General features: G+C 47.7%; 1 protein-coding gene across 1 annotated transcript in view; it reads right to left on the minus strand.

Moving 5' to 3' along the window:
- The window catches only part of Dapk2 (death associated protein kinase 2), a 110,205-nt gene that overhangs the window by 15,748 nt on the left and 75,498 nt on the right, over positions 1-18,959 (minus strand). Inside the window, exons 5-9 of the mRNA XM_042687998.1 lie at positions 7,581-7,710; positions 4,728-4,776; positions 4,233-4,259; positions 2,181-2,333; positions 1,458-1,503 (exon numbers count right to left, since the gene is read on the minus strand). Coding sequence (XP_042543932.1) covers positions 1,458-1,503; positions 2,181-2,333; positions 4,233-4,259; positions 4,728-4,776; positions 7,581-7,710 — 405 coding nt within the window. The remainder of the gene's footprint in view (positions 1-1,457; positions 1,504-2,180; positions 2,334-4,232; positions 4,260-4,727; positions 4,777-7,580; positions 7,711-18,959) is intronic.

An 18,959-nucleotide genomic window follows, 5' to 3' on the forward strand; every position in this document is an offset into this window, starting at 1 on the left:
ATTTTACACACACATCCACGCAAGGGCTGGAGCACATCAGGCCACAGCTGGCAGAGGGAGGCTGATGGGTGTCTCTCTTTCAGCGTTCCTTGGGCCTTGGAAACACTCAGCATGCTCATCAGGAAGGAGCCCAAGAGACTCCCTAGTGCTGGGATCTGAGTTCACCCCCCATCTAGAGAATCCTTGGCCTTTCCTTCTCTTCCAAGAGGAAGTGAATTTGACCTCCTCTCAGATTCTTCCAACCCTTCTTGTTTCCCATTACCCATAGGCCTCTGCCCTCTTTATTATCTGCATGGGATCATCTTCACTAGCCTTCTCATTGAACCATCAACTGCATCAGAAGTCTGGGGAGTGCTCAGACAACCCTAGTCTCAGAGTGTCAGCCTTCCAAGGTGATCTTTACTATACCAGATGGTGAGACCCTCTGAAAAACAGCAGCTGGAGCCTTGATTAAAAAGAAAGCAAGAGGCCAGGAGCTGCTGGCTCACACCTGTAATCCTAGCTGAGATCTGAGGATTGCAGTTCAAAACCAGCCCGGGCAAGAATGTCCATGAGACTCTTATCTCCAATTAACCACCGGAAGTGGTGCTGTGGCTCAAGTGGTAGACTACTAGCCTTGAGCTGAAGAGCTTAGGGACAGCGCCCAGGCCCAGAGTTCAAGCCCCACGACCAGAAAAAAAAAGAAGAAAAAGAAAAAAAGAAGCAAGGCAGAGATTCACTTTGTTGTCTCCACCATCCTAAGTGGGAACAGAATTGCCTCTCTCTGTCTCAAGGCCCAGTTCCTCAGTCCTTGTGGTGCCTGGAGAAAGCTATGTGATGGATTTGAATGTCATCTTCTATTCAGGATGCCAAAAGTCAGAAAGAAGGAGCTACATCAAGATTTGTTCATTACCACCCAAGCGTCCTGCTTTTTGCTTTGAGAAATGATGGTGACATGCCCCAAGGTCAAAGAACATTTTATAAGATGGTCTCAAAGGGAAAAAGTTCAACTGAGATTGTGTGTATGTGTGTGTGTGTGTGTGTGTGTGTGTGTGTGTGAATCCTGGGGTTTGAACTCAAGGCTTGGGTGCATTGTGCTTAAGGCTAGTACTCTTACCACCTGAGCCACAACTCCACTTCCACTTTGGTAGAAATAAGAGTCTCACATACTTTTGCCAAGGCTGGCTTTGACCCACAATTCTCAGATCTCAGCCTCCTGGATAGCAAAGATTACAAGGCATGAGCCTGAGAGTTATGAGGGTTTCATTTCATAAGCAAGGTGAACACATAAAATATAAACTTAAGGTAGCAGAACCCTATTTAAACAAGCTCAATCCTCTTGGGGGTCCCAGACTAGCTGTCATCTGTGCCCAAGAGCCAAGCAACACTCTTCCCATGGGTCCTCTGCATTTAGCTACCATGGCCAGTCTTGGTGACAGAACAGTCCTGATCACTGGAAATCACCACTGTGCCCTTACCGTGATCCAGGGGTGTCTTAGAGCCTCTTGGATGGTGAGCCGTTTCCTGCAACAAAGATTAGAAAGTGGTGACCATCCACGTGGGCAGGCCCTGGGAACAGCATTCTGAATCTGGAATTCGTTAACTAAGCCATCCAAACGGCATGGTGGGGGAAACCAAGATAGCCATGAAGCAGTTTGAATTTCCCACACTCCTGGAAGATCCTCAATAGAGAGATCTTCCCATCTAACCTTCACCTTCAGTTCCAAAGCCAAAAGGCCTAGCAGCAACTCTCATGGAGTGTTGTAAAATGCACGATTCTTTCAGAACCTCCCAAAAGCCAGTTCTCCATGGCTAAGCCCATACTCTCTGTCTTCCCTGTGCCCTTCACTGCTCTGTATGCAGGCAGAATCTGAACCATGTGAGGCTCTATCTGAGGTCCAGGTGCCTTTGGATCAGACTGCAGAAGCCCTGAGAACTATGGGTTGGCTTCCAAACACACATGCGCAGCAAGGAGGCGCAGACACACACAGATATATAATCTTGTTCTTTCAGCAGAGGGCAGAAAGACTTGAGCAAACAAGATGAAGGGCAGCCACAGCATCTGTCCGGTGTGAGAGTTCAGTGGCACAGGTATCAGCTGTGGGCCAGCGAGGTCAGCCTGACACAGTTCTGAGATGGGCAGAAGAGAATCAGTACCTGAGAAACTACTGATTTTTTTTTTTTCTCCTCTGTCTTCTTACCGGGTCTCTTTCACCAGAAGCTTCCGAATGAAGTCCTTGGCCAGCTCGCTAGTCTGGCTGAAGAATTCCTCATCAAAGTCGTAACTCACTGCTGTGATATTTGCCAGTGTTTCCTGCTTCGTGTCTCCCAGGAAAGGGGAGGCTCCACTTAGGCTGAGTACAACAGAGAAACAGCCACATGACTGTGGGAAACTGGATGGCAATGGGAGCAATAGACTCCCAGGAACCCTGTCCTGTACTGCGCATGGCAGTGTGGGAGGTGCCTGGCAGCCCAGCTTGCCCTCTCTGGGCAGCCAACCCTCAGACTTTGCAATGCAGTGCAGTTCAACACACCTTACATAGCTCCTGCTAAGGACCCAATGGAGAGAGACTTTGGCTTTTGAGTGCTTCAGAAGTTGAAGTGGCTCATGCCTTTAATCCTAGCTACTCAGGAGGGCTGAGAAGCCAAGGGTGTATAAGAAAAGCCTAAGTTTATGCCTTAGTACAGGCATTCCCCCCCCCGCAAAAAAAAGCTCTACCAAGTAGTCAGGGTTTGAACCCCCTTGCTACATACAGCTCAGGGGAGGAGAGCTCACCATATTGTTATACCAGCCCAGCCCATGTGCTGATTTATGGGGGTCTTTAGAAAATGATCCCTGTGGAACACTGGTGGCTATGGGCCCACATTAACCCTAGCATGCCATAAAAATACCATTTCCTAACCAGGCACATAATCCTAACTATTCAGGAGGCTGAAATCTGTGGACCGTGGTTCAAAGCCAGCCTAGGGAAAAAGTCGTTGAGACTCTTATCTCTAGATGACCACCAAGAAGCTGGAAATAGAACTGTGGCTCAAGTGGTAGAGGGTAACCTTAGGCAAAAGAAGCTCAGGGACAGGGCTGGAAAGGTGGCTCAGTGGTAGAATGCTTGCCTTGCACGCATGAGGCCCTGGGTTCGATTCCTCAGCACCACATAAGCAGAAAAAGCCCGAAGTGGTGCTGTGGCTCAAGTGGTAGAGTGCTAGCCTTGAGCTGAAGAGCAGAGGGACAGTGCCAGCCCAGAGTTCAGGCCAATGACCCACCAAAAAAAAAAAAAAGAAAGAAAAAGGAGCAGCAGCAGCAGCTCAGGGACATCCCCCAGTCCCTGAGTTCAAACCCGAGGAATGGCACACACACAAAAATAGTGTCTCCCACGTTTGCATGTTTTCTGTGAGGGGAAGGGCTGGAAGGCAGGTTGAATCCCCTCTACCTGCCAGGGACACCACAGCACAGGCCTAGGAGTATGTGCACACAGTACTTATCCACCCACTTCCTGCAGCAGGACATTTGGGACTCTTATTTTTCTGATTTAAGAAACAGGCCTAAAGGTAAATCTCCCATCAAAGGCCACCAGGCCAGAAAGTAAGAGCATGGGGTCTCCAGCTCCAGGTGAGGCCTGGTGAGCAAATAAGGCAGGAGATCTCTGCTTCAAGCAACTAGATACCCAGGACAGGAAAGAAAGAAACGGGGACTTGGGGAAAGGATGAGGGATAGGGAGGGAAAAAAAGAAGGAGCAGGGAGGAGCAGGCAAAGGCTGCTTCATGATTGTTCCAAAAGAGTGTATGTGTGTGTCTCTATCTCTCTTTCTCTGTCTTTCTGTGTCTCTGTCTATCTCTATCTGTGTCTGTCTGTCTGTTTCCCAACCACGGCTACTGGTCTACCACTGAGCCACACCTCCAGTCTTATCCTAAGGCTCCTGACTCCCGTGGCATTCCCACAGTGAACTGGAAGAGTCTGGACAGGGAGCCCTGGCATTCTCGGCAGAAATGCAGAGACACGACACGGGCTAAAGCAGGAGGGCAGATATACCTCTGGATCCCTGCTCGACTTCAGCCCCAGGGTAAAGTGAATGAAGGGTGAAAGGAATGGAGCTCAGAGCACTCAGCCTCAGGTTTGCTGGGTAGGTTTAATATACCTAGCTTATGATGGGTTCTCTGTAAATGTCAATCTATCTCTCTGCCTACCCTCTCCCATCCCCACCTGTCCCCATCCCGGTCTAAGCTGGATTGGAGCCCCAAGGATCCGAGATACTCACAGGATGTAGGTAATGACCCCAATGCTCCTGCAAACAAAGAAGAATTGAGTCAGGACTGCAGTCTTCCTCTTTCTCCAGGCACCGCCCCTCCACCATGCCATCCCCAGCCCACAATCTTCTCCATCCTACTCTTCAGAAGTGGTATAAGTCTATATACTGAATCTATGGACCCCATACTGGTAAGCGCTGGTATTCCAGCATGTCCCTTATCACCTCTGAGCCTCTTTTCCATAATCGAGGCTAATAAGAACCACCTTCATACGACTGCTGTCAGGATTGTAGAAAACCCAGGCACTCAGCCAACTATAAAGCAGCCATGCCATTTCCGTGCACAGAACTGATCTCTGCAGTGTTCCCAGACTGATGCAGCACCCACACAACTAGAGCAGCGGAAGCTCTAAAAGGTGAGCGTGGAGAAAGGGAATCTCACGGTCAAGGAGATGTCACACCTGGAGCAGGATCTAAGGGCTTCCACCCAGGGAAGGATCCCCTTACCACATGTCTGCCTCCAGTCCCAAGGGCTCGTAGTTCACGATCTCTGGAGCTGAAAAGAAGTCACATTCAGGAGTGGAGAAGAGGTAGAAAAACAGGAGGAGATGTTTAGAATGGACCTCTAGGGAATGCGGCACCACCAAATGTCTCCATCCTAAATCTCCAGTAAGGAAACCCAAGCAGCAGATGGAGGCAACCGAGATCTGTGAATTTTAAGGAAAGACGTTGCTACAGCCCAAGCTGGGTAGGGTACGGCCCACCCGTAATCCCAGCACTTGGAAGGTATTAGCGGGAAGGCTGCCAGTTTGAGATTAGCCTGATCTAGTTAGGGAAAGGAGAGAAGGGGAGGGAAAGGGCATGGGGGAAGAAGTTGTCATGGTTGAAATGTTTTGTTTCTGCAAGTGTTTCACATGTTGAACCCTAATCTCAAGTGCACTAGAATAAAGACGTAAAGGATTCAGGAGGTGACCAGGGCAGGAAAATAGACCCTGTAGGATTGGGACCAGTTCCCTATGTTATTCCTTGTGCCCCACGAGGCCATAGGTAGAAGGTGAGACACTGGTCTGCCTCTGCCTTGGGCTGCCAAGCCCCTAGAACTGTGAGTAACACGGTGTGTTGTTTATAAACTATCCTGTCTAAGGTATTTTGTTATGGCAACCTACACACACTCAGACATGCACTACCTGTTAACTTGGTTGAAGCCTATGGCCAACTTTCTAGTGAGGAGGAGGGGAATGTGTGGTACACAGAATCACCTGAATTGAAAGAGAAAGAAGAATAAGAAAGAAACAAAGGATAAGAAGGAAAAATGGAGCTCTAGTGACAAGAACTGTCCTTTTTTCTTTAATTCTTGCTGTTTCTTTGTACCATCCTGGGGCTTGAACTCAGGCCCTAAGTACTGTCCCTGAGCTTCCTTTACTCTTGTCTAAGTGCTCTATCATGTGAGTAACAGCTCCATGTCTGGCCTTTTGGTATTCTTTTGGAGGTAAGAGTTTCACAGACTTTCCTGCCCAGGTTGGCCTTGAACCATGATCCTCAGATCTCAGCTTCCTGAGTTGTTAGGATTACAGGGGTGAGGCCTCCAGCACTTAGCTTGACAAGATCAGTTTTGGAAATGTCCCATGGATACCAGCAGGCCAGTGCCGGAGGGAAATGAAAAAGCAAAGGAATAGCCTCTTCCTCTGAGTTTGGTCTGATTGAAGTACCTCCCTCCTGAGGGGCAGATTTCCTTCTTGGGATGGCTGTCATGAGATGATGACCTTGACAGGCAGCTAGAAGAAAGCTAGTGATAGGAGAGTGGGTCAGAGTCATCAGACTTGGAGTCACCGAGGCCCAGGTAGAAATAAGAGCTGAGCCAATTACATGGTAACCAGAAGAGTGCTCTGCCAAGGACAGAAGAGGAGCAGATGAAGCGTAGAGCACCAGAGAGCGAGGTGTGGTAAGCATGAAGAGTGTCCAGAGGAAGAAAACAGAAATCAAATTGTCCATGACCTCTCAAAGGGTTGGCAGGGAAATGAGTACAATGAGGAAGAACTCAGACTTCACGTGTCAACGGAAAGATTCCAGAGCAGGCTATGTGTAGTAGCTCATACCTGTAAACCCCCGCATTTGGGAGGGAGGAATACAAGGAGGATCGCAAGTTTTGAGGCCTACTCTACAAGGAGTTCTGAGCTACCCGAGAGACTGAGATTGGGAGGAAATTTAGTTCAAGGCTAGCCCAAGCAGAAAAGTTTGCAAGACTCTACTGGGGAAAAAAAAAAGAAAACAACAAATAAGCAAACAAAACAGCTAGGAACTCATTTGTTTCCTCTTTTAGGGATATTTCTTTGTGTTCCCCAACTTTTCTGGCCCAAGCCTTATAAGAGAGCATCAAGGGTTCAGGATAGGTGGGATTTGGACAAAAGGGGAGGGGCATAGAAGGAAGAGAGTGGCCAGGGCACTCTGGAGCTGGGCATTTCCAGGAATGAATACAGGTGGGCACCCAGGGGAGGTAGGTGGTAGACTGGGCATCTGGCAGATGATTGCTTTTTTCCTTTGCTAGAAACCAAAAGCTACTCCAGAGAAGGCTGAGTCTGTGGGAGGCTGAGGTGATTTTTTTTTTTTTTTTTTTTTGCCAGTCCTGGGGCTTGAACTCAGGGCCTGGGTACTGTCCCTGAGCTTCTTTTGTTCAAGGCTAGCAACTTGAGCCACAGCGCCACTTCCGGCTTTTTCTGTGCATATGGTACTGAGGAAATGAACCCAGGGCTTCATGCATGCTAGGGGAGCACTCTACCACTAGGCCACATTCCCAGCCAAGGCTGAGGGTGATTTTTAAATCCACATAATAAACTCATCTAAAGAGTCAGAAGTGGGTAAAGTCAGTTCTGGAAGTCTGAACTCTACAAAGCTTTCCAGCCCCGCCTTGTCCCATTGGACACTCAGACCCAATCCTGCTCGGACATTCCATTAGCAGATACTTTCTTCCTTCTTACCCATTAGGTACCATCTCTCATCATGAGTCCTGAGACCACAGCCCTAGGAGGCTTGTTTCTGGGATTTCTTTTTGTTCCCAATTTTTTTTTAGGTGTGTGTGAGGCTAATCCTGGGGCTTGAACTCAGGGCCTGGCATTGTCCCTGAACTTCTTTTACTCATTCTTCCACTTGAGCCACAGCTCCTACTTCCAGCTTTTTGTGGTTAGCTGGATATAAGAGTCTCATAAACTTTCCTGCCTGGGCTGGCTTCCAACCACGGTCCTCAGATCTCAGCCTCTTGAGTAGCTAAGATTCCAGATAGCTGTGAGCCACCAGAACCTGGCTGTTCTCAACTCTTTGGATGTCAGCTTCCCAGCTGAGAAAGTAACAGGCCTAAAAACTCACCAACAAATTCCGGCGTCCCAAAAATGTTCTTAAATTCAACTCCATCTTCTATTTCGTGAGCCAGGCCAAAGTCAATCAGCTTGATGTGTGGAATGGGAATATTCTTGTCTAACAACATAATATTTTCTGGCTGGAGAAGAAAACCAACAACAAAACAAAACAAAAAATAAAACAGGAAGGAAGAAAAGAAAAGGTGGTAATTAAAGCCCTGGCTTGTGTTTTTGCTTTGGGTTAGGGTGGAATTTGGTCTTCTATTTTTAGGAGACTGAAACAGCATAACTCCCTTGTTTTCGTATTTTCTCCTATGAACTCCAAACGAGGCAGAACACAAAAGCCAGGGCTTGGCTGATGCTGGCAGCAAACCTGGAGAATTTAGCCTTAGTTTCCTTTCTTTCTTTTTTTTTTTTTGTCAGTCATGGGGCTTGAACTCTGGGCCTGGGCGCTGTCCCTCAGCTCTTCAGCTCAAGGCGAGCGCTCTACCACTTGAGCCACAGCACCACTTCCGGTTTTCTAGTGATTTATTGGAGATATGAGTCTCACAGTCTTTCCTGCCCGGGCTGGCTTTGAACCGCGATCCTCAGATCTCAGCTTCCTGAGTAGTTAGGATTACAGGCATGAGCCACCGACGCCCAGCTACTTAGTTTCCTTCCTGTCCCTGAATGGCAGATGCCTTTAATGTAGTCATTAAAGATATGTCCTCATCTTTGAATGGGAACAGCAGCGAGATACTGGCAACATTGCCTATAAATAAAGTTTCAGCCGTGTGTGTGTGTGTGTGTGTGTGTGTGTGTGTGTGTGTGTGTGTGTGTGTGTGTGTGTGTATGGGGTGGACACCACAGATTAGCCCTGGTTCACCCTTGACTTGTGGGCCTTGGCAGTCCTGACCAAGTCTCTCCCTGGGCCAGCAACTTCTTGTTGTTGAAATTCCCTCCTCTAACCTAACATACAGTTTGTACTTCTCTGTGTGTTTAACTAACTTTGGCCCTCAGCAGGCCACAGGAAAATAAGATACTTGATTTGCAGGAACAATACCAGCTATTCTGACTCTTTTCTGCCTTGTAAAGAGCTGCCAGGCATGACACAGTGATGTTGGGGGGCAGGGAGGAGGGACAGGGGCAGGGAACAGTTCTACGTGGACCCTCACACATCCCTGCCTCTGAGTGAGGATGGATCAAAGTAGACAACATCCATCAACTGAGGAATGGACAGACAAGAATGTGATATGCCCACACCACATCCTAGTATTGATCTAGGAATACTATGCAACCAGAAAGAAAAAGAATGAAATCAAAGAATAGGACGAAAAGGAAAAAAATGGTATAGATGAGCCTTGAAATCAGTAAATGAAAGCAGCCAGACTCACAGGCTATGTATGCTTCTGTTTATAGGAAATGTCCAGAACAAGTCAGTCTAGAAACAGAAAGCAGATCAGTTACAGAATAGAGCTTGGGAATGGGGTTGACTGCTAATGGAGCCATGTTTTCTTTGAGGATTAATAAAGACATTCTAAAATGATGCTATAAATAACCATGGTATTACACGGTAGTAAATTATAGATACTCAGTAGGTGGAGTCTATGGTATGTGTGTGAGATATATCACAATAAAACTGGTAAGTTAGCCGAGTGTTGGTGGTCTGAGTAGTCAGGAGGCTGAGATCTGAGGATTCTGGTTCCAAGTCAGCTGGGGCACACACACACAAAGTCTGTGAGACTCTTCTCTCCATTAACCACCAAAAAGTTGGAAGTGGAGCTGTGGCTTACATGGTAGAGCAATAGCCTTGAGCACAAAATCTCAGGGACAGGGCCCAGGCCCTGAGTTCAAGCCCCAGTACCAGCATAGGAAACAAAGGGGGGTAAAACTCCTGTCAAGTAAATAAATACATGTTTCAGAAGATTGGACATCTTTGTCCTTAAAGCATTGAGGGATTTCCTACCGTGGCCTGTGCTTACGTTGTTCACTCTACCTGGGGGCCTCTGAGTACATGAAATCCTGGTTGGGCCTCCAAGTCTAGTTCAGCCAGCCATGACCTTGAAGATTTTCCTCTCAGTCCTGGGCCTCTCTGTACTTCATGCCTGTGGAGATCTTTCTCTTAGCCCTGCTCTTCCAGGTCCAGCAGCCCTATGTTGTCTTTGCCAGCTTCCCCTAGCCAAGCTGTCCGCAGGCTGGATAAAATTGAAGACTTGGATCTCTCATGGTGGCCACTGAGCCTGGCCCTCACTCTTAGTTGAACCCATATTGAATCCCAACTGGAACCTCCCACCCTTAGGTTTCCCCTAGAGCCCTGAGGACTCTGTGACCTTCTGTCACAGCAGCTGGAAAGTTTCACTCAAGGGAATTGGCTGAGGCCCTCCCCTGCATTTTTTCCCCACTATTATTTTTAAATAAAGGACGCATTTCCTTTTGCATTTTTAAAGCTTGTTTATTCTTCTTCCTCTCTAGGGATTATTCTCAGCATTATTTTTGTGAATGCGTCAAAAGCAGAATGGGTTAAGTCTTTGTAGAAAGGAGAGCAAAGACAGGAGAGGACAGAAGACAGGATCCAGGCAAGTGGCCCAACTCCAACACCCGGGGCCCAATTCCAATGGCCTAGGCCTAACCTGTCCATAGTTGCTAGGGATCCAGGTGCCTGATCACCCCCTGCAAGGAGCTGTCTGTCTCTCCTCCCCACCCTCTCCTGGGCAGGCAGGTTCTCAGTCCTTCCATCCGTACCCGTAGGGCACTTTCTTAGGAACTTCCCTAAGAAAGAGGCCCTGAGACCTCTCTCCTGACCACCATCAGCACACAGCACTAACTGAATGGAATGGGGGTGGGTACCACAGAACCTCATGATCGACCAGAAAAGCAAGGATGAGGTGGAAGAGAAGAAGAATTGAGTTGGAAATATCTTTAATAGTCCCACCTTGAAAGGAGAGATGGCTCCATGCCTCAGATTCTCTCATTTCTGGAGCCAACAGTCCAGGCTGGAAAACACTTCTCTACTGGCTTTTACAAACCTCAGAGTGGTTGGGAATGTGGCTTAGTGGTTGAGTGCTCACCTAGCATGCATGAAGCCCTGAGTTCGATTCCTTAGTACCACATACACAGAAAAAGCCAGAAGTGGTTCTGTGGCGCAAGTGGTAGAGTTGCTAGCCTTGAGCAAAAAGAAGCTCAGGGACAGTGCCCAGGCTCTGAGTTCAAGCCCCAGGACTGGCCAAAAAAAAAAAAAAAAAAGAACCTCAAAGTGTTAGTAGTTCATTCCTATAATCCTAGATGCTCAAGAGGCTAAGCTCCTGAAGTTTGCAGTTCAAGGCTAGTAAAGGCAGAAAAGGCTGTGAGACTGGATCCCCAAATACAGAGCAAAAAGCTGGGCTGGGAGAGTGTCTCAAGTAGTAGAGAGCCAACAGAGCAAGCATGCCAAGTGGGTGTGAAAGGCCGGAAGCTCAGTCCCCATATCTTGCTCTGAGGTACAAGATTGTGTTTTATCACCTGAATCTCATCTGATTTTTTTGTTTGTTTGTTTGTTGCCAGCCCTGGGGCTTGAACTCTGGGCCTGGGTGCTGTCCGTGAGCTGCTTTTGCTCAAGACTAGCTCCCTACCACTTGAGCCACAGAGCCACTTCCAGTTTTTTCTGAGTAGTTTATTGGAGATAAGAGTCTCACCGACATTGCTGCCCCGGCAGGCTTTGAACCACGATCCTCAGATCTCAGCCTCCTAAGGAGCTAGGATTACAGGTGTGAGCCACCAGTGCCCGGCTGTCCCATCTGCATTGAGTCCTATTCTAAGACTGAGTGACTTGAAGCTCTTTCACTACCCTGCCCCCTCCTCAAACCTGGCTAATCTTTCTTTATATTTCAGCTTAGACAGTACTTTGTCTAGAAGGCCTTTTCTGGGACCTCCTGTCCCTGTCCACCATGTCTGCACTTCCCTGGTGCAATACTTCCCACACAGTTGATCCGCTGCCTCCCTTCAAAACTTCCTCAGGGTTTTGTTCTTGGCATCTTCCCAAAGCCTGGACCTGAACCAAGCAGGCTTCAGGTGCTACACAGGTGTTTCCCAGGAGAACACCAGGGCCATCATTATGCTCTTGATAAATGCAGGACTAAGCATGAACCAAGCACATAGTATACTTGATGCCTCATTCCACACTCTTTTAACTATCCAGCCACGGTAGATGTGTTACCATTCCTCTTTTGAAAAATAAAGATTAACACCAGCTAGTGAATATGAGGATTTCCATATTTACCTGTCAGACCTCAAAGCTTGAAGGTCCCATCATTCTACCCTCAGAGAAATGGAATGCCACCTGAACTGGCCCATCCTGGGCAGCCTGTGCCACCGACCCCAGGGTACCTTTTCTTCTGGGGATAGATTCATCAAGATGAGTGACTCCCCCACCCCAAGCTGTCTCCCCCACCTGGCCATCAGAATCCCAGCATCATCTCCAGAGCTAGATGTCCTCGTTGCAAATGAGACGAGAGGTCTTGGCAAAAGAGGACCCACACTGGATCTCCATGAAGGCTCCCCCAGGTCTTTCAGTCTGAGAGGACAGCAGAAATGCTTTGCTGAGTGGTTGTGCGCGCGCACATGCGCAGTATAGAATGGGGCTTGAACTCAGGGTCTTGTGTTCTTACCTGGCTTCTTTACTCAAGGCTGGCACTCAACCACTAAGCTACACCTCCACTTCTGGCTTTTCACTGGTTAAGAGTCTCACTGGCTGGCTTCAAACTCTGATTCTTAGATCTCAGCCTCCTGAGCAGCTAGGATTACAGGTATGAGCCACCAGCACCTGACTACTTCTTCATGTTTCAACAATACTTCCCTGACCATGGTGCTATAACCAGCCCAGCAGCTACAAGACTTATTTGCTAGCAGTCCTGAGCTATCTCTGATCTGTGATGCCACCTTCATAGGTGGAAGCAGGCTTTTCTATGAGGAAATTCAAGTTGTTTTTTTTTTTTTAAAGTTCCTGGGATCACCTATGTTGCTTTTGTGCCGCATGTTCCATTAATATTTTTGGAAATGTACTGAAAGATTTCCAGCCTGCAGGCTCCCTTTCTGATCCTATGGAGACTCTTGGCTACTACCACTAGGGGCACCAGAGAGCACTCCTCCCATAGGTCAGCAAGGAATTGGGCATAGGCTCCAGGGCCAGCACAGCAGCAGTGACCCAGGACTCTGCTTCCTAATCCCTCAAAAGAGTCCAAGGCTATGATTGGACAGCACTATCCAAGGCTATGTCCTCTTAAGCAGGCCATTTCCTTTCTCTGGGCCTCAGCCCTTGACTCATAAACTAGACACTGGATGTCATCCAAAGCCCCTTCAAGCTCGAAGCTCAGCAGCTTCAAGGTGTGCAAACTCCTGGTTTGTACAGGATGTGAAAGGCTCATGTCTCCTGGCCCCTAGGTCAGAAGGGAAGAAGGCGGCAGTGATCAGAGCTGCTGGATCCAAGCCAGAATGCCTTCTGGGATAGCCATGCTTCCTGGCTCCCGCCATTCTCCTTCAGCCTTATTTACTTCCATCAGATACTTCACCCACACACTTGACATCATCTCCAAAGCATGCCTGGGGGAAGTGATCACATTCCTATAGGTGCTGCCATGCCTGGCCCAGGGCCTGTCAAACTGCCATCAAGCTGTCACCAAGAGGTGGAACTGTTCTCACCTGTCAAAACAAACTCAGCCAGCTCAGCCCACTGGGCAGGCACCCTGAGAGAAGCCAACGTGCCCCTTCATGTGCTGGTGGATGTGGCAGAGGTGACTGCTGGGGTGCTCACTTGAAGCTGGTCCTCCAAGAGGAGGACCTCATGTCCTATGGGTTCAGCATGGCCATGGCCATGCTGGGGTTGTGAGCAGGATGAAGGCTTCTTTAAAAGGTTATGTATACAAGTTGTCATGTCAAAAAACGAACTTTACAACTTGGGGGGGGGGAAGGACTGGGTAGGGAGGCGGGGGGAGGCTGGGAAGGGATGGGAAGGGGAAACAAAGGAGGAGGCTACAAGGCTTAATAAGAAATGCACTCATTATCTTGCCCATGGACTTGTAACCCCTCTGTACAGTATTTTCACAATAAAAAAAATAAAAATTAAATTAAAAAAGGTTACGTAATAGAGTACAAAGTCACAGGGCTGTGGAATCGGCCAAGCTGGGCTGGATTCACATCCCAGCTCTGCCACTAACAACGTGAAACCTGTGTAGAGACACTGTGTCCCTTGGAACCTTGGTTTTTTTTTTTTGTTTTTTTGTTTTGGTCCGGTCGTGGGGCCTGAACTTTGGGCCTGGGCGCTGTCCCTCAGCTCTTCAGCTCAAGGCTAGCACCTTGCCACTTGAACCACAGCGTCACTTCCGGCTTTTTTCTTTTTGCTTATGTGGTGCTGAGGAATCGAACCCAGGGCCTCAGGCATGCAAGGCAAGCGCTCTACCACTGAGCCACCTTCCCAGCCCGGAACTTTGGTTTCTTATCTGTAAAATGAGGATGGCACCTAGCAAGAAACAGCATTGCTCTGAGGACTCTAAGATGGTCAGTATAAGGAGAGAACAGCATTCAGAGAGATGGTGAGGAAGAAGGGCTACGCTGGTTCTTTCTTTCTTCCTTCCTTTCTTTCTTTTTTGTAGCTTGTTGGAGATAAGATTCTCATGGACTTTCCTGCTCCAACTGTCCTTTTTTTGGGGGGGGGGTGGTCATGGGGCTCGAAATCTAGGCCTGGGCACTGTCCCAGAGCTCTTCAGCTCAAGGCTAGTGCTCTACCACTTGAGCCACAGCACCACTTTTGGTTTTCTGTTGGTTAATTGGTGGTAAGAGTCTCATGGACATTCTTGCCCAGGCTGGCTTTGAACCCCGATCCTCAGATCTCAGCTTCCTGAATAGCTAGGATTACAGGTGTGAGCCACTGGCACCCAGCTCAAGCTGTCTTTTAAACCATGATCCTCAGATCTCAGCCTCCTGAGTAGGTTTATTCCTTGCTGGGATGCAGTCCTAGTCACCAGGCCTTGGATAGCTCAGATTGATTCCCCTTCCAAATTCTCTGCCCTCAGCTGATAGAATATGACTTCCTCTGTTTTGCTCACCACCCACTCTCTCATTTTCTTCTCTCCCAGAAGCTCTTGCATCCAACCTCAATGTTGTGGCCACAAGGAAACAGAGACCATTTAGTTACTTCATGTTGCAGAGGAACCCCGAGAAGTCAAGACACTTCCAAGGATTCCAGGTGCCAGTGGCTCACACTTGTAATCCTAGCTACTCAGAAAGCTGAGGTCTGGGCTGGGAAGGTGGCTCAGTGGTAGAGCGCTTGCCTTGCATGCTCGAGGCCCTGGGTTCGATTCCTCAGCACCACATATGCAAAAAGAAAAAAGCCGGAAGTGGTGCCGTGGCTCAAGTGGTAGAGCACTAGCCTTGAGCTGAAGAGCTGAGGGACAGCGCCCAGGCCCAGAGTTCAGGCCCCACGACCGGACCCCAAAAAAAAATTAAAAAAAAAGAAAGCTGAGGTCTGAGCATCATGGTTTGAAGTCAGCAATCCGTGAGTCTCTTATCTCTAATTAGCCACCAAAAATAATAACAACAATAATAAAAAAAAAATCCCCAAAACACAAGTGGAGCTGTGGCTCAAGTGATAGAGTGCTAGCCCTGAGCAACAAAGCTAAGGAACGGCACACGGGCCCTGACTTCAAGTCTGACACACAAAAGAAGTAAATGAATGAAAGCTTCCAAGGTCACCAGCCAAAGAGCAGAGCAACAAGACTGCTGAGTCCCTGTGAGTGTCTGGCTGGGTGAAGCCAGGTGAAGACCTGAGGCCTAGCCAGTGCTATCCATGGGGACACGGAGGCTACCTGAAAACCTTCACTGGCAACACAAGCCTGACGACGATGGATTATTCAGCAGTGCTGGGCAACCTGAGAAAGCATGGCCAGACCCCTTGTGGGCAGGCTTCCAGGGTGCCTGTGGGTTCTTTCCTCTTAGTACACTGGAGATAAGACCACAGGCAGCCCCTTCCCATAAGCCTCCAGAGTGACCTCTGCTCAATGTCTACCTCTGCCACTATTCAAGGACTCTGTCCCCTCCCAGCCTCTGGCCAGCTTACCCCCAAGCTGCATGCTTGCTACACTCTCCGCCTTCCCCACTCTAACTTCCATTTACTCTGCCAGTATCCCCCTCCTGATCAGCCCCTTTTCTCAGCACCAACACCCACATAGGAACATGTCTTTTCTACCTATGTCCTGTTGCCGTTGTTTGAAAGTCCCAGGAGGAAAGACCAAGACTTTGTCTCTCACTCCCCATCTCCAGCTTCTAACAGTGGCTGGCATTAAGGTAGGGGCTAGTTATTGCTTACTAGATGAATGAATGAATGAATGAACCAATGTAATCAGTTATCATCTTTCCCACATCCTACTTTTAAAAGAATCAATATAGATCATGGCTTAGAGCGTAGGCCTTGCAATCAGGATTCAGGTTCCAACTCTGTCATTAGCAGTAGCCGGATACTGGGGAAGTTGACGTCTCACCTAGAAATTAGGAATAATAATAATGTCCACCTCTAGAGAGTTTCTAGAAGGACTAAACAATAGAAGCGTCTGGGTACCAGTGTCCTCGCTTATAATCTTAGTTACTCAGGAGGCTGAGATGTGAGGATTCAGGTTGAGCCTCATCCATGAGACTCTTATCTCCAAATGTCTGGCAAACAATATGGAACTGGAGGCTTGATTCAAGTGGTAGAGAGCTAGCCTTCAGCTGAAGAGCTGAGGGACAGCGCCCAGGCCCAGAGTTCAGGCCCCACGACGGGCCCCTCCCCCCCCCCCAAAAAGAAAAGAAAAGTGAGGGGAGGGGTAGGTAGGGGATCGATGGGTAACAATGTTGAAAGGGGCGACACTGATTAAGAGGCACTGTGTTCATAAACTGCTTTGTTGAATGGCAACCCCAGGGTGCCCTTAGGGTCGGCCTGCCCGCTGGCCGAGTGGCCATTTCACGCTGGCTCTGATATCTTAGTGGTTTGCTGCTTCAGCATCAGGCTCTTCCCAGAAAACCCACAGCTGTAGCTCAGGGAAGGGGCTGAACTCAATTGCACTGGGATTTGTCAAACCACAGCCTCTGGGTCACTCCACTATGTTCTCCATTGCTGGGGGAGGGGACACTGTGCACCTCAAATCTCCTGCCCCCTCCCACCCATGGGAGCAGGCTCATAACTTTATGAAACTATTTTCTAAAGCTAAGTGTTGGTGACTCATACCTGTAAGCCTGCCCTGGCAGAAAAGTCCTTGTGAGACTCTTATCTCTAATTAACCACTCAAAAACCAGGAATGGAGCTGTGGCTCAAAGTGGTAGCGTGCTAGCCTTGAGCAGAAAAGCTCAGGGACAGCACCCAAGCCCAGAGTTCAAGATCCAGGACTAGTTAAAAAAACAAAAGCTAACAGCACAAGACAGATCTTGGATTAACTGTGTAAGTAACATGATCTAAGGAAGCACAAGATCTGGTGAAATAATATCTGATGACAATCAGCTTTTCTTGAGAGTTTCCTCTCTGGCTAAGTTCAAGCCTAAGCCCTGTCATTTGATACCTGTGTGATCTTGGGCAAGTTACTTAACTTCTCTGATTCTCAATTGCTTTGGATATAAAAAAAGTGACCAAGTGTTCCACTTCAATAAAGATCAAATAAGAAAACAAGTACCACATACATTTAAAGTGTTATCACTGACTCAATTATTCTACTAGTTAAAATGCCATTTTTAAAAATACAAATCCTCATTTCAGTTCAAAAGCACATACTAAGCCGGGGACTAGTGGTCCATGTCTGAAATCCTAACTATTCAAGAGGCTGAGAAATGGAGAATCAAGGTTCAGACTCAGCCAGGAAAGACAAGTCCTTTAGTTTCTTATGTCCAATTAACCAGTAAAGGTGTGGTTCAAACAGCAACAAGCAGACCATGCAGACTGACCAAAGCCAAGGCCCAGAGAACAAGCCCCTGTACCACCAATAAATAACTAAATAAATAATAGGATGCCAATGGCTCATATCTGTAATCCTAAATACTCAGGAGGCGGAGATCTGAAAATCGAGGTTCAAAGCCAGTCCGGGCAGGAAAGCTTATGAGGGTCTTATCTCCAATTAAACACTAAAAAGCCAGACGTGGAGCTGTGGATCAAGTGGTAGAGAGCTAGCCTTGAGCAAAAAAAAAAAAAACTCAGGGACAGAGCCCAGCCCTGACTTCAAGCCCCAAGACTGGTATGAAAATAATTAATTAAAATAAAAATAAAAAATTAAGTGCTACAATTACCACTGTTATAGAAGTTTGACCAGGGCTGGGAAGGTGGCTCAGTGGTAGAGCGCTTGCCTTGCATGCATGAGGCCCTGGGTTCAATTCCTCAGCACCACATAAGCAGAAAAAGCCAGAAGTAGTGCTGTGGCTCAAGTAGTAGAGTGCTAGCCTTGAGCTGAAGAGCTCAGGTTAGGCCCCACGACTGACAAAAAAAAAAAAAAGAAAGAAAGAAAAGAAAAGACCACAAACTGCCCCCACAACCCCCTCCTCCCCCCCCAAAAGTTTGACCAGTTGTCCAATTATACCACAAACAAGATCAGCTCCAAGGAAGATTCTAGACATAGAAGATCTGGGACTTTCTGAAGCACCTTGTTCAGGAATTCACCCTCTTACTATAAGAGGCAACTTAAAAGCTGCTTTTGCTGGACCCTGTGAATTAACTAAAAGCCCCCCAACTTTGTATCTGTTCCCTTAACTATTCTCTACTGCAATCAAATTTACAACCATCATAGGCTCCAAGAAAAAGAATATTCACTGATAAATATCATGTGTGAAAGGCAAATTACCTCTCAAAAGGGCAATGCCTTCTTCTTACCATCTTAAAGAAAAGAGCCAAAAACTCGGGAGACCATCTTGTTCCTGTTCTGGTCCAGCAATAAAGTGATAACAGGTTTTCCAGAACTCTTCCAAAGACAAAGACTAAGCTAATTAATGGTCAACCAGGCCATGCCTGGAATTTGACACTACTTTAACTCTGATACCTCTCTCACTCCCTGCCCTCAATTCTTCCTAGTTAACAGAAGCCAATCATATCTGTACCTCAGTAGATGGCTAAAGCTGTACTAAGTGCTCTTTCCATGGCTACCATATACTCAATCTCCTTTCTCTGCTCTTCAACATGTCTCTTTAATTGGCATATTGGACTAAGTGGCCTGGACTAACCTGGAACTCCTGGACCCTGGATGTGAGGATCTAAAAACCCAGTTTCATCACCACTTCTTATAGAAGTTAAAAGCCTTCATTTCTGGGTTCCTGGTTTGCATTTGAGTTGATCCATTCTCACAATTTGGCTTTTTGTTTTGTTTTGGGTTGGTTTTTTTTTTTGGGGGGGGGGGGTTGTTTGCTCTTGTTTTCAATCCTGAGAACTACTTCA

The sequence above is a fragment of the Dipodomys spectabilis genome, unplaced genomic scaffold, assembly GCF_019054845.1.
Source record: "Dipodomys spectabilis isolate Male_0828 unplaced genomic scaffold, ASM1905484v1 ptg000108l, whole genome shotgun sequence".
NCBI lineage: Eukaryota > Metazoa > Chordata > Mammalia > Rodentia > Heteromyidae > Dipodomys > Dipodomys spectabilis.